This window comes from Sinocyclocheilus rhinocerous, unplaced genomic scaffold (assembly GCF_001515625.1).
Source record: "Sinocyclocheilus rhinocerous isolate Xijiao unplaced genomic scaffold, SAMN03320098_v1.1 scaffold62, whole genome shotgun sequence".
Classification (NCBI taxonomy): Eukaryota; Metazoa; Chordata; class Actinopteri; order Cypriniformes; family Cyprinidae; genus Sinocyclocheilus; species Sinocyclocheilus rhinocerous.
The window spans coordinates 809,657-825,668 of NW_015656585.1; the positions used below are offsets into that span (position 1 = coordinate 809,657).

General features: G+C 36.6%; 1 protein-coding gene across 1 annotated transcript in view; it reads left to right on the top strand.

Annotated features, from left to right (window-relative positions):
* The first annotated feature begins 465 nt into the window (after positions 1–465).
* The window catches only part of LOC107720267 (protein FAM189A2), a 16,961-nt gene continuing 1,414 nt past the window's right edge, over positions 466–16,012 (top strand). Inside the window, exons 1-10 of the mRNA XM_016527931.1 lie at positions 466–1,259; positions 2,887–2,943; positions 3,792–3,902; positions 4,712–4,831; positions 5,418–5,525; positions 5,712–5,845; positions 7,149–7,275; positions 7,518–7,596; positions 9,973–10,122; positions 13,572–13,885. Of these exons, the coding sequence (XP_016383417.1) occupies positions 960–1,259; positions 2,887–2,943; positions 3,792–3,902; positions 4,712–4,831; positions 5,418–5,525; positions 5,712–5,845; positions 7,149–7,275; positions 7,518–7,596; positions 9,973–10,122; positions 13,572–13,885 (1,500 nt within the window). The 5' untranslated portion in view covers positions 466–959. The remainder of the gene's footprint in view (positions 1,260–2,886; positions 2,944–3,791; positions 3,903–4,711; positions 4,832–5,417; positions 5,526–5,711; positions 5,846–7,148; positions 7,276–7,517; positions 7,597–9,972; positions 10,123–13,571; positions 13,886–16,012) is intronic.

Genomic DNA, 16,012 nt, shown 5'->3' on the forward strand with positions numbered 1-16,012 from the left:
CTGCACTTTTGTCAACATTTGTTGCATTTTTATGTGCTATAGAAACACGTTTATAGACAATGATATATATATATATAGAGAGAGAGAGAGAGAGAGAGAGAGATTTTTAATTCTTTGAAAAAATTTAGGTTATAAAAATATTATAAAGAAAGATCCTAAATGAAACTTCTTAATTTATCCAATGAAGATGTTTTTGATAAAATTGTTGCTACATACAGCAAAAGATGTATCATTCTGTAGTTTGTTTTGTATTTATTGTATAAACATAGAAAACCTCTATGCGAACACACTTGCCCGAAAAAGTGCGGGGGACGAATTAACGTGATATTAAAAGTGTGGGGGGGCACGTCCCCCGCGTCCCCCGCGTCCCCCGCGTAATCTACGCCCTGAAACATACATTTGCATTATGTCATGCAAAATTATGTCTTTTTTATTAAAAACTACGTAAGTCAGTGTTTTGGTGTTCAGTTGTTTATTTCTTTAGAAAGACAGGTGGATTTTCACTCTCAAGTAATATACGCACCAAAGAGCGCGTGAATGTGTTCCTAGCAAGTCAGCATTAAAGACAACGCAACACGAATGTTTCGTCATGGTAAGCGTTCACCACAAAAGATGACATTATAATTTCACCGTCTTGATAGTGTCTGTCTTCACACTTGCGGAACAGAGAGGGAGACCCACGGCGCGGGGGTGTGTGGCCTCCTCTTCCCACGCACCCCTCCCCCGTCTGCCCGCTCGCTCGCTCTGCCCAAAATGTGAAACCAAATCCGAGCAGCAGGTCACAGAGCCTAGTTATTTTAAAACCAACACTGAACTACCTCGACAGGACCATGGAAGTAACGCGGAACGGGCAGTTTAAAGAAATAATCGTCGCCGTGAGAGAGACAGAGTAACATGAGGGAGCGCCGCTGTGCTCGTTTAATGTGTTTTGTTGTTGTTTTGCTGCTCGTGGGTATCCAATGTCTCTGCCCGTAGTTCTGCCTGGATCTTGCTGTCGTTTATCGGGGGCTGCTTTGGCCCATCAGTTCGCAGACGCATCTTACAGAAGCCGCAGACGCTGTGTGTCCGCTCTTCCGTCCCGTATGTCTGGATCGCAGACGCGGCTCATCCCGGCGCTGCTGCCCGCTCGCCCGCTGCTCTCCCTCGGTTTGCTGCAGCTGGTTCTCGGCTGCTCCATGGTGGCGCTCTCTTTCGGGGCTCTGTCCCTTAGCAACTCGCCCCCTATTAGAAACTCCTGTCCGTTTTGGGCCGGATCTTCTGTGAGTATTATATTACTGGCCATAATCAGAGGCGCTAATGCTATTATTTTACGGTACATATGCATGCTACTCGTATTAAAATGCATGCTTGTCAGTATGCCACTGTATTAGTCTACAGCGTTTCATCGGTCCATTACAAACCAACAGGTACAGAGGAGAAGTTTTATTGTGGTCCAGTGTGTTTCCAATGCAGTCTGATACAGAAACGTGGTGCTGCACTTTTAGTTCGGTCTATTTCAGAGTATATGAGCACACCAGACACTGTTGTTTACCAGTAATGCACTATGATAAACCATACTGGTATGTCAATATGTTGTAAATTATTAGCCAGGTTATTAGTTACACTTTTAAAAAGTACCCTGTAGTTGTTGCCTCAAGGTAATATTTCAGCTTGGTCCATTATTTTTTACTGGTGTAGCCTAATGCAGTTAGGTTGATTTAGTCAAATAATGGTTGATTTAGTTAAATAATAATTTAACTGGAATTTGACCAGTTAATTCAGATGTTACCACATGAAGCACATATTTAGGATTAACATTTTTACAGTGAACAGTTATACATTTTTACAGTATGGTCTAAATATCCAATCTAGTAACCAGATTTCAATGAATGACAATGTAATTTTTACTTTTATCAGATTTATTAGTCATTATGACATTAATGATTATTTCGATCCTGGCACATTCACCAGACTTTTAAGATTGTTTACATTTTACATTAGCATTGATGCATTTGGCTATTATCCACAGTGAATCATATTGTTTTAACTTTTAATACCTTAAACATCTTAAGATTGTCCAGTTTCTTAAGTTTCTAGATATTTAGAAACTTCCTTAGTGCTGTGGTTGAATTTGGTCAAAGTTATCCTCAAAAGTGCAATTTATAATATTATTTCCCACATTTACATATGGTTCATATTTGTGGTCATTGGTAGGAGTTGAATGAACTGGTCAGTGAAGTCATGGCTAAGTGTGAATCTCTTTTACTGCCTAACACTCTATAGTGAGTTACTGTTTAGAAGTAAAGCTACCATACTATGCATACCTCTCACCAAGTGCAAAACAACAGCTAGTTAACAAAATCTAATGTTTATTTATACTTTTGAAGTTGAACTCCATTACTGATGAAGAAAATCAAACACTGAAAACTTTTACAGAGATGGAAATAAAGATGTAATAATGATGTGAAAAAAATTCACAATGTAATATTGTGAAGTTGATTACAGAATATTGTTGATTTGAATAAAATCAATGAATTTAATTACTTTTTAAAGGTTACCTCACAACACATTTTACAGTTAAGAATTTAGTGAAATGCTTTAGATTGTTATGTCTGAAAAAAAAAGAGCTGAACACAAGAACCCATCAGCTGGTGTAATTGACAGGAAGTGGCAGGGTTAGAGGAAATGAGAGGGAGCCGTGTATGGACAATTGTATTTGAATGAGGCTGCTGCAGACAGCTCGGCCGACAACACACTGAGTGAGATGAGTCATTAAAACAGGATTTAAAAGTGTTGAAGGCCATTTTGAGAGTGTACACCATCTGATGGGTAATAATGGGCTCATTATTAGTTAATCTGTCTGTGAGTGTTTGCCTCTTTGCTGAACGGACTGATTGTTTTCTGCAGGTCATCCTCTCTGGGATTATAGGACTAACCACATGGAAACGGCCAATGCTTCTGCTGGTATGTGTGTCTTGCCTATCTAAGACTGCTGGTCTTTGAGGCAGCAATGTTTCTATTTTAATAAGCAGATGAGTTTATTTTTACTTGAAAATAGTTAGATGAGGTTTACTACACCAAATCAGTCCTGTATTGTCCTGAACATATGTTTTCTGTGTAATCTTTTGCATATCCGTGTCCTTACAGTATGTTAAATGGGCAGTTGTTTGGCCCTTAAACGACCTTTTAAATAGGATCTGTGTCCACCAGACATTTAGTTAAGACCTTGTTAATTAAGTCTCAAGTTGACCATCATCTTCTGCCTGTTGCCATTTATATATACACAACAGTTCAAAAGTTTGGGGTCAGTAAGATTTTTTTTTTTAATAGAAATGAATATTTTTAATTCAGCAAGGATGCATTAAATTGAGCAAAAGACATTTATAATGTTAGAAAAGATTTTTATTTAAAATAAATGCTCTTCTTTTGAAATCTTTATTAATATATTTTTAAATGATAATAATAAAATGTATCTTGAGCACATATTAGAATGATTTCTGAAAGATCATGTGATACTGAAGACTGAAAAGAAAATTCAGCTTTGTCATCGCAGGAATAAATTACATTTTATAATACATGGAAAATAGTGGTGTTGAACTCTAATAATATTTCACAATGTTACTGTTTTTACTGTATTTTTGATCAAAATGAATGCAGCCTTGGTCAACATAAGAGACATCTCTAAAAAACATTGACAAATCTCATCGAACCCAGATTTGAGTGCTAATATTATGTTTGTCAAATAACAGGACTGACTAGTATTGATCTTGCTCTGTACCATTACCTCTTTTCGTCTAATTTCTCTCACACAGGTAAATCTGTTTGTATTGCTGTCAGTGGTCTGTATCCTGCTAAACCTGGCAGGCTTCATCCTCTGCTGTCAGGGGGCTCAGCTGGTCTCCAGTACCATTAACTGCCAGCTGGTGAGGAATCTGTGCATTTGGACATGTGCTGTGGTAGAGATGATAACATCAATAATGACTTGTCAGATGACTCAAGTATTGACGATTGTATTCACGAACCTAGATGCAAAATATAAACAATCACGAACTGAAGTGGGGCAAACCTTATTAATACATACGTACATTTATCTACACTATTGTACATAAAATATTAAATAACATTCATTGTAGTGTTAGAGTTAGCAAAGAATAATAAGAATATAACTACATACTTGTAAGCAACCACATAGAACACCCTAGCAACCTCACTGCAACACTCTGGCGAACATCCACGCACTGCACATACAAGCACTACTAAAACTTTCTTCTAGTGTGTAATCGAAACAATAACACAGGCTGATGGGCTGCTTGGTTGATGTACATATTAGTAACACACAATGGAAAAACGCACATCTGTACAGACCATCTGCTTAGAGGAATGAAGTTTGTCCAAGTCAAAGAAAGCCCTGAATTTGAGAGTCAAAGCAGGTTCCAGTTTTTCTTGGATTTGATGTAGTTTTTGGGGTGCTGTCATTTCCAGTGTCTGAAGGCTGCTCTTTCATCATTTCCACTTGCCATGGAAATGTCTCTGCCATATTGGTGACCTCATATCTTTGAGCTGTTATCGCATGCAGTGCCAGACCACTCAAAAAGACAGATGTAGATAGGTGCCTGGAAACTTCATCCTCAGTCTCGTACTTTGAATCCAGGCAGTTCTTTAAGTATTAGTAATACCATGTCATCAGATATTATTATGAAACAAACATAATAAATGTGTTTCTGTGTTTCAGAATGAGAAAGGTGATCTCTGTTACTGTTGTTCAGAGATTCCAAGCACACAGTGCCAAGGGGACAAGTTGATTGAGATCTACGCAGGTCATGCATGTGGCACAATGAGAATTCTGCTCAAGGTGTGTTCATTTTGTAATAAATAATTTTTTTCAGTTCTGAGATACATTCATATAAACCCCCACCCCAATTCAGTATTTAGGATTTTCTTCCAATATTTCTATACGCACAGATAGTGTTTGACAGCGCATTTTGCAATTCAGACACTGTTCAAGGTAGACCTTTAAACAAAAAAAACGTGCCGCATCCCAGACATAGATTACTTTGACATAGACACACTAATTTTGGTCGATCAGCCATTAAGTCATTAATATTTTGTGTAATTTGGACTGTTTTACGACGCCCTATCCATGACATGCAGGCATAACTATGTTTATTGTGGCCACGAATTAAGAATTCATTCTCTAGTTCAAGTAAATCGAGGCCATGGTTTGCTAAATCAAAACAGGATAGCGAATTAGTACAATGTGATTTAGCGAATTAAGAAGTTGTGGGAACATTTACCTGCCACCCGTATGCAGAATGCCATGACTGACCAATCGGAATAAAGTATATTATGTTAGGAGTGAGAGGAATATATTCATGCTTGACTGTGTTTTATTTACTAGTGGTAGATTTGGATGTTATAGATAGTTCTCTCTCTTTCAGAAAGTGCTGTTTGCGTTGTGTGCACTGAATGCTTTGGCCACAGCTGTGTGTCTGGTGGCTGCTGCACTCAGATATCTCCAGATCTTCTCAACCAGACGGCCCTGCATGGTGAGAAATCATATCACGGAAAATATGGGAAGAAAATAATGTATTTTTCGATTATTTAGTTCTTGGTCAGTGTGTGGCATCGATTATAAGACTGCTTCGACATGCTGTGAGCAGCTCAGAGGTGTCTGATGTCTCTCTGCCCTGGTCAAATGCTAACAGTGATGTGATTATGATCGTCTTTGGCAGGAAGAGGCCAGGCCTGTTCCAGAGGAAGTGGAGGAGCAGACTCATCTTCCTGACCCTGACGAATTTGTCGCTCCGGCACCTCCTCCTTCATACTTCTCCACCTTCTGCTCTTACACCCCACGCCTGGCTCGCAGGTTCTATACTCATAGTTACACAGCACACTCCAAAAAATGTTTTAGGCTACCTAAAATGTGGTATCTTCTAAATGAACTGTATATTCAAGTCAAAAATAGGATTTAATTTAGTTATTATAACTGAACCTACCTGACTGCATTGAGTTTATTTTTAAAGACACATAATGTAATATATACTTTTTATTCCATGAATTTCAAAACTTTAAACATTAAATGAAATGTGAACATTTAAAATAATCATTAAACATAAAATATATATCATAAAAATTATTCATTATTAAAAAAAAAAAAATTACAATACGCTGTTGTTCAAACGTTTGGGGGTGGCAAGATTTTTTTAATGATTTAACAAAAACAGCTCACCAAGCCTGTGTTTATTTGGTGCAGTAAAAACAGTAATATTGTCAAATCTTTAAAATAACTGTTTTCTATATTTTAGTTAGAGTTTAATTAGTTTAATATATTTTAAATGTAATTTATTCCTGTGATGGCAAAGCTGAATGTTCAGCAGCCATTGCTCCAGTCTTGAATGTCACAAGATCCTTCAAAAATCATTCTAATATGCTGATTTGCGGCTCAGGAAATATTTCTTATTATTATCAATGTTTAAAACAATTGTGCTACTTTTCGAGAAAACGGATACATTTTGTCAGAATTCTTTGAATAGAAAGTTCAAAAGAACAGCATTTATTTGGAATACAAATCTTTTGTGACATATTTTTTATGTGTCCTTACTGATCCAAGTATTGGTTTCTTTCATTCATTCATTCAAAAATAATAATAATAAATCAATCAATCAATAAATAAAAAAACTTACTGACTGACACCAAACCTTTAAATGATAGTGTGTGTGTATATATATATATACATACTGTATATATAAGCTAGGTTTCTGTTCAATTCCAAATTGTAAGGTTTTAAGGTAACATGTACATATTAAAGGTATTTTAAGGTAACATGCATATTCGTGATTAAAATCTGTTCAGCATTTCATGATCTGTAGCTTGCTTAAGTGTGTCTCACTCTCTCACACACACAAACCTGCACTCTGACCTTGAACTCTTAACCAAAAATACAGCAGGATTTAGCAGATTTGTGGGTGGGTGGCTCAGTGTTTGGCAGGCAACCAAAATGTTTTGGCAACGTAAAATAGGATTGAAGTTTGTGTGTGGGAAAGCATGATATGCTCCTGTTTCATTGGATGTTCTGATCAAACACTAATGGGTTTGTCTAGAAGCAGCTGTTTACTGTCATTATATCTTCTCGTGGGTTGTTTACAATGTAAATGTGTGTGTTTTGGCAGGATGTTTGGTGATGGTATGATTCCTCTTCCTCATATATATGGTGCCAGAATTAAAGGAGTGGAGGTCTTCTGTCCTCTAGACCCTCCTCCACCTTATGAAGCTGTTGCATCAAACCCAGCAGCACAGGTACTGATTTATACAGTTATTATATGCCATCTATATGCTATCGCATAATCATCTCTGTGATGAAAATCAAAAGGCAGTTCGCATTTACAGTATTTATTCCTGATAGCATTTCAGCTCTGTTTGTAAATTAGACCTCGTATCAGCAAACATGTCTCTGTGTTCTGGTCTACCAGGCTTACACTGGCAACAGCTCAATCAAATACAGTCCTTGTCCGCTCACTGACCCTCTGTATTTATATCAGGCCCAGAATACTGCGGTGCAAATGACCGATCTGACTGAGGTCCTGACAGAGAGTGCAGAGGCAGAGACGCCCAGTGATGGTATGAACCACTTGTATTCTTATGTATAGGCCTGTGGAGAGGAGCAGTATTGATAAACATTGACATTTCACACTTACAATTGTTTTTGCACATTAAACCGGGACAGGAGAAAGTATTTTAGAACAAAAGTAGAAAACAAGCAAATAGAAAATTCCCATAGGAAAATCTGGAATTAGAAAATGGAGCTGCCACATAGGCCTACATGAAATGTGTCATTGACACGGCTTAAATGAACCTAGTACTCTATATTTAATCAGGATGCTTACAGCATTTCACAGTACCCATCCAAAATGATGTCATCCGTGTATTAAAAGACATGTATTTTAGTGGTGTGTCAGTTGTATCTCCAGTGCTCTTCTGTGAGGGATTTATTTTTCTTTTTATAGCTGTCTGTATCCTTCAACACTTTCAAAGATAGCACAGTCCTGCAGGTTTTTAATGATCTTTCACAAGTCACAATATAGCGGCCAGTTTTGCATTCTTCTAATTTCATACATATTTTTTCATTATCAATTATATTATCAGCATAACAATTTAAAATGTTGAATTGAAAAATGATGCTTTAATGAAAGCAGAACTTTGAACTGCATGAACTCCACAAGTTTGTGTCAAACCTGATGTTCATGCAACCTTTTCTTCATTTTAGATTTTTTAAAAATCTGATAACTTGGTCATTTCCAGGTATAGATCCTACATTTTTAATGTGTAAACAACTGTTCAGAAGTATGGAGTCAGTAATGTACATGTTTTAAAGAAATTAATATTTTATTCAGCAAAGATGCAATAGATGGACCAAAAGTGACAGTAAAAATATTTATAATATTCCAAAAGATTTTAATTTTAAATAAATGCTTTACTTTGGAGTACACAAAAAAGTACTTTGGTTTCCACAAAAATATCAAGGAGTACAACTCTTTTCAACACTGATAAGAAATGTTACTTGTTACCAAATTAGCATATGAGACCTTGGACCACAAAACCAGTCATAAGGGTCAATTTTTTGAAATTGAGATTTATGCATCATCTGAACGCTGATGTATGGTTTGTTAGGATAGGACAATATTTGGCCAAGATAAAACTATTTGAAAATCTGGAATCTGAGGGTGCAAAAAAATCAAAATATTGAGAAAATCGCCTTTAAAGTTGTCCAAATGAAGTTCTTAGCAATGCATATTACCGTATTGGCCCGAATATAAGACGACCCTGATTATAAGACGACCCCCCTTTTTCCAGATGTACCTTTTGGAAAAAGTCTTTTTAAAAAACAAATCTTGTTTTTTCTCAGTAAAACACATTTTGTCTTCAATTATTTTCATATTGCATATTTTTCCTATTTACATACAGTGTATTGTTGGCTATTGCTACAAATATACCCGTGATACTTATGAATGACGTATGATTTTTGAAGGATCCTGTGACACTGGAGACTGGAGTAATGAGTGCTGAAAATTCAGCTTTGCCGTCAGAAATGAAATTACATTTTAAAATATATTACAATAGAAAACAGTAAATTTTTTTTTTTTTTACTGTTTTACTGTATTTTCAATAAAAAAAAATGCAGACTTTGTAAGCATAAGAGACTTCTTTTAAAAACATCAAAGCATCATACTGACTCCAAATGGTAGTACATATATACATAAATATATATTGTTCGTTATGAAGTAACATGACATAACATCTCTTAATTTAGACAGCACATTTGTTAAGATGTTGCTGACTCTTGTTGACTATATAGACTAGGCTTGTTTTGGCCAGATTCCTCTTATGACCAATTTGACCTTGCAGTTGCTGACAGGACAGAAATAGAAAATAGACTTCAGTACAAAAAAGTATTTTTACACTGTTCTTAACCCTGTCGTTCTAAACCTCTTTTTACTTGGGTTTATGAAGTCCTGCTCTGGAGATGTGGTGTTAGAATGTTATGCCTAGATGTTTAGCGACAGACAACCAGTCGTGTGCCTCATATTCACATGCTTTGGGCAGTCACGCAAACACGGCACATTGTATAAACAGTCGCTTCAGCGTTTGGGGGAAAAATGTCAAATGGTGACAGAAAACACATGAATTGGATTGAACAAGAGACTGTTTTATTCTTATCGTATTAATATTCTTACCAGGAAAGTCCAAATCAAGTTCAGGAAATACTTGATAGTACAGTCAGCAGCAGGCGTGCTGCTAGGGATTCTGGGGCCCTTGTGCAGCTCATTGCTTGGGGTCCCTCTCTGTTGAAATTATTGACAGTGCAAGCAGTGTGAAACAAGAAGCAAGATTCCGTTTACCCGGAATATTAGTATGACCCAGGGTTAACTCATTCAAAGTGTGAAAAGCCCTGAAAGGTTAACATGTTTTTGTTGTTTGTTTGCATGTTTTATTCAGACAGGTGCCGTCAGACGGCCATATTGAGCCCCACACCCCCGGCACAGTCCAGACAGCCTCACAGCGCAGTCTCCTCCAGCAGAAAAGCTCACAGACCTCGCCTCCGCAGGTCCAACAGCGACCCCGTCCTGCTAGACCTGACCGCCAAAGGTAGAGGAGGAATTCTCAAATGGTCTGTTATGTCAGTTGCAGCAATCTACAGTTAGATGCTTTTGTATTATGACCCCTAAACTGTACAGTTAGGTCCATATATATTTGGACATTGACACAATTTTCATAATTTCGGCTCTGTATGCCACCAGAATAGAATTAAAATGAAACAATCAAGATGAAATTGAAGTGCAGACTTTAAGCTTTAATCCAAGGGGTTGAACAAAAATATAACATAAAATGCTTAGGAATTACAACCGTTTTTATACCCCCCCATTTTCAGGGGCTCAAATGTGATTGGACAAATAAATGTAATCATAAATAAAACCGCCAAAGGTAGAGGAGGAATTCTCAAATGGTCTGTTATGTCAGTTGCAGCAATCTACAGTTAGATGCTTTTGTATTATGACCCCTAAACTGTACAGTTAGGTCCATATATATTTGGACACTGACACAATTTTCTGGCTCTGTATGCCACCAGAATAGAATTAAAATGAAACAATCAAGATGAAATTGAAGTGCAGACTTTAAGCTTTAATCCAAGGGGTTGAACAAAAATATAACATAAAATGCTTAGGAATTACAACCGTTTTTATACCCCCCCATTTTCAGGGGCTCAAATGTGATTGGACAAATAAATGTAATCATAAATAAAATGTAAATTTTTGACATTTTGTTTAGAATCCTTTGCAGGCAATGACTGCCTTAAGTCTGGAACTCATAGACATCACCAGAGACTGGGTTTCGGGTTAAGATCAGGAGATTGACTGAATATTCCCCTTTTTTACCTTCAAAAACTCCTGGGTTGCTTTTGCTGTATGATTTGGGTCATTGTGCACTTGTACTATGAAGCGCCGCCCAATCAGCTTTGCTCCATTTGACTGAATCTGGGCAGACAGTATGTTCCTATACACTTCAGAATTCTTCCGGCTGCTTCTGTCTTCTGTCACATCACTAAACAGCAGTAACCCAGTGCCACCATGTTTCACAGATGATGTTTGCTTTGGATCATGAGCTGTTCCAAGCCTTCTATATACTTTTTTCTTCTCATCATTCTGGTACAGCTTGATCTTAATATCAGCCGCCCAAAGAATGCTTTTCCAGAACTGGTCAGGCTTTATCTAAGTCTAAATCTAAGTCTAATCTGGCTTTGTTTTCACCTTGTGGTGAATCCTCTGTATTTGCTCTGGTGAAGTCTTCTCTTGATTGTAGACTTTGACAGTGACACGTCTTCCTCCTTCTCTTGATTGTAGACTTTGACAGTGACACGTCTTCCTCCTGGAGAGTGTTCTTCTCTTGGCTGGATGTTGTGAAAAGGGTTTTCTTTACCGTGGAGAGGATTCTCTGATCATCCACCACTGTTGTCCTCCGTGGACGTCCAGGTCTTTTTATGTTGTTGAGCTCACCAGTGCCTTCTTTTTTCTCAGAATGAACCAAACTGTTGATTTGGCCACTCCTAAAGTTCTAATGTAATGGATTTGTTTTGTTTCTGAAGCCTAACAACTGTTTAAGTCTGTTTCTCTTGTATGGAGAGCTCCTTTGACTGCATGATGTGGGTTCAGAGCAACAGCTTCCAAATGCAAATGGTACACTTAGAATCAACTCCAGAACTTTTACCTGCTTAATTAATTGATGTAGAAATAACAAAGGAATAGCCCACATCTGTCCATGAAACAGCTTTTGAGTCAATTGTCCAATTACTTATGGTCCCTTGAAAAAGGGGGGTGGTACATATTAAAGAGCTATAATTCCTTAACCTTTCCTCCAATTTTGATGTGAATACCCTCAAATTAATAATCAGAGTGTGCACTTTAAGCCCATATTCATTAAATAACTGTCACTTGAATATGTTTTGGTCAGCAGCTAAAATAATAAAAATGGTCCAAATACTGTATATATGGACCTAACTGTATATTGGTTGTCACAGACAATTGAAATTAAATTGGACTTGCTTTCAGAGGATATAGGCAGATTTGGCTCATTTCAAGCCTAAATGGATATAAAATGAATGAGGTTTCTATAAAAGGTCAAAGCACAGGCACTGACACAGTTCTTTATAATTAGTTTATGAACACTGGCTTCTCTCTGATGACAGATGGAGGTATCTTTTTACTTGGTGTGTGTGTCCAGATCAGAGGACTTGGTCTGATACTTCTAGAGAAGATATAGCCAGTGTCAGTGGTTACTTTAAGCCCATTTTAAATATAGGACTCTCTGTCTCTGTGTTGCTGATGGGGGTCAGCAGAATTCAAATTCAGTCATCATTTACTCACCCTAATTTAATTCCAAACATCTAATGTATGACATTTTATTCTTCTGTGGAACATAAAAGAAGATAAGTGATTTTTTTTTGGTCCAAACAATGAATGTCGATGGTAACCAGCATTCTTCAAAATATCATCTTTTGTGCAGAAAAAAGTCATTCAAGTTTGGAATGACATGATGGTGAGTAAAGGTTCATGAAGTGTTTATGCTTTGTGACTTCTTATCTGTCTTCATAATCATAATAAAACAGTGGTCTTGGTTGTTACACTGAATTATTAGGATTGTTTTGTTAATTAACTTGATTGAATAGAGCAGTTCAGTTTGTAGTCCTAAAACCTAGAAGAGAATTAGGATTTTTGAGTCATGGGCTCCCTCAGTAATTTCAAATGTGTTTTTGGAATAACAGATTATTATTTATTGGTTTTATGAGTACAGTATGGCTTGTGGTTACTGAAAATTACTTTTTGTCACAGTTTTACTTTTTGAAAATACTAAAATTACGTATTGTCACAGCTCAGATGTGAATATTGATGTCTGTGGTTTTCTGGAAAAATAAACCGTTATGGCTTAATGTTTGAAAATGAATGAAGACAGCAATAAATATTAATATTGTAATTATTATATTTCTTAAACACTTGATTGTATTATTTTACAGTGAAATTTTACAATAGTAATTATTATTATTATTAATATATAATCAATCACTAACATTTTGGCCAAATTGTGCAGCCCTACAAACATTCACAACCATAATCACAAATTTGATCAGAAATCACCACCTCCACCACCACAAGATTGTATTATATTTCTTAAATTCTCAATTTTTATTATTTTACAGTGAAGTATTACTTAATATTTCTTATCTTGTTTATTTTTATTCAGTAATAATAATTATAACAAGTGTTGATGTTGTTATAGTCATATATATATATATAATTATTATTATAGTTACAATTATTGTGCAGTCCAACAAACAAGCACAGCAGTTTTTTTCTTAAATTAATTTTAAATTGCAATTACAATTTTTATTAGAAAATTTGCAATTAGATATTTTTCTCCAAATTGTGTAGCCCCACTTCATGTAGCCCCATGTATTTGTCATCTCTAGTGAGTGTACATTATTTGACAAATATTTGTCAAAAACATAGTGAGCTATATCTCATCGGTTTCTCTGCCTCTTTCAGTAATGAGTTGTGAAGCAGCTACACAGACAGAATTAGGTCCTGGTCCGGCTCCTGCTCCAGGCTCAGTGACTGTAACGGAGCATGGGATGGTGACGCTACGAAAGGGCCGTGGCAAACGTAAGCCTCGTCCCAACTCTATGGTGGACTACCAGAGCTATAGAGACACAAAACTGCTGGTGGCCCGTTTTCTGGAGCAGTCCTCCTGCAGCTTGACCCCTGAGGTACAGGAGCTGGTCAACAGCATCAAAACTGTGCTGCGCTCTGATGAGGAGCACATGGAGGAGGCCGTTCGCTGCGCCAGCTTCATTGACCAGGCAAGACACATGGCATGAAAACACGTCACGTTACGTAGGACTCAAAGCACTTGCTCTGATACATGGAGCTTTGGTGCTCAAGGGGGTGAATTGAGTTTGAATCCAACATGTTTTTTGTTGAGTATCATATGTGACCCTGCCCTGGACCACAAAACCAGTCATAAGGGTCAATTTATCGAAACTGAGATTTATACATCGTCTGAAAGCTGAATAAATAAGCTTTTTAAATAAGGTTTGTTAGAGTAGGACAATATTTGGCCAAGATATAACTATTTGAAAATCTGGAATCTAAGGGTGCAAAAAAATCAAAATACTGAGAAAATCGCCTTTAAATTTGTCCAAATGAAGTTCTTAGCAATGCATAATACTAATCAAAAATTAAGTTTTTATATATTTACAGTAGGACATTTACAAAATATCTTCATGGAACATGATCTTTACTTAATATCCTAATGATTTTTGGTATAAAAGAAAAATCAATAATTTTGACCCATACAGTGTTTCGTTGGCTATTGCTACAAATATACCTGTGATACTTATGACTGGTTTTGTGCTCCAGGGTCACATATTATATACACCAGGCTGTTATGGCTCATATACAGTATGATATAAGACAATATGGATCTCATACTCGAGGAGGAAAAAAAGACCCAAACTGAGTAAAAATATGCAATTTGGTCCAGTTGCTGATATTTATATAGCAAAAAAGTAAGATGAAATACTTTTAGCTTGTAATGTTAATCACTTTAAAACGATATAGCAGACTATTCGCATAAAATGCATAGAAATATTAGCTGCCACTCTGTATCTCCCAATAATATGTCTTAGTAAGATAATATTTAAATGCTTATTTACATATAGCAAAATGCAATGCAGTGCAGTGATGGAGAGATGTCCAAATAAACATTCTCAAAAGCCTGATGTGTGGACATTTTTAGCTAATTTTTCTCAAAGAAAAAATCAAGTTGCTAAGTTGCTACAGCCCAGTAAGTGCTCATCCTGAAGAATTACCTACAGTATAAAAACCGTTCTTAAATTTACTTCATAATGTAAATCTGTAAATATTTCACAGCTCAAAGGCAAGTGTACCATGACTTGAAGATGGACATTTTTACAATAATATTGAAAGGCCGTGTACTTGCTAGTATAAAATATCAATCAGAAAACAGAAGACGTGTAGTAGATTATGTACACGTTTTTTGTGCAAAACATTTTTGATCATTTTGAGGCCATAGAAATGTACATATCACCTATGATGCAGATGCTATATGTTGGGTTACTGTTTGTCGGGTTACTACTGTAAGGTTAAAGGAGTAGTTCACCCAAAAATGAAAATTTTGTCATCATTTTATCACACTCAAGTCGTTCCAAACCTGTATAAGTTTCTTTCTTATGTTGAACACAAAAGAAGATATTTTGAAGAATATTGAAGAACCAAACAGTTGTTGGTCCCCACTGACTTCATTAGTAGGGACAGAAATACTGTGGAAGTCAATGTGGACCAACAAATCTTTGATTACCAGCATTCTTCAAAATATCTTCTTTAATGTTCAACATAAGAAAGAAACTCATACAGGTTTGGAACGACACGAGAGCGAGTAAATATTGACAAAATGTTCACTATCACTTTAATATCCTGTTTGTCCATTTTTGTTCCAATGATTTCCTGACAGGCATGGCCGGACTTACCATTGGGCTTGAGTGGGCTGCAGCCAATGGGCCCCGCCGTTGCCCGTTTACGTTTGTTTGATTTGTTCGTTATATGCCAGTCAGAATTCAGAAAATATTAACCGCATTTCCACTGCGCACGCAAGAACTGAACGGGCCAGCCGGGGCTACAGCTTACAACTACGACCTTCAAGGCCACAATCAAACAGCATAAACTGGTATTTATGATTATTTCACATAGAAGAAGGACACACGTATTGAATCGCGTCTGCACCGATTGGTTTGTTATCACATGGCTACTTTAAACAGCTTCATTAAGCCTTTAGCCCCAAAGAGCGCACATTTAGAAAGATAATGATAAATTCTGAAATGTTCACATCTCATTTCTTTATAGAGGATGATTCTATATTACTGTAGCCTATTAATGTTCCACTAAATTATGCGATCATCTGATGAGTT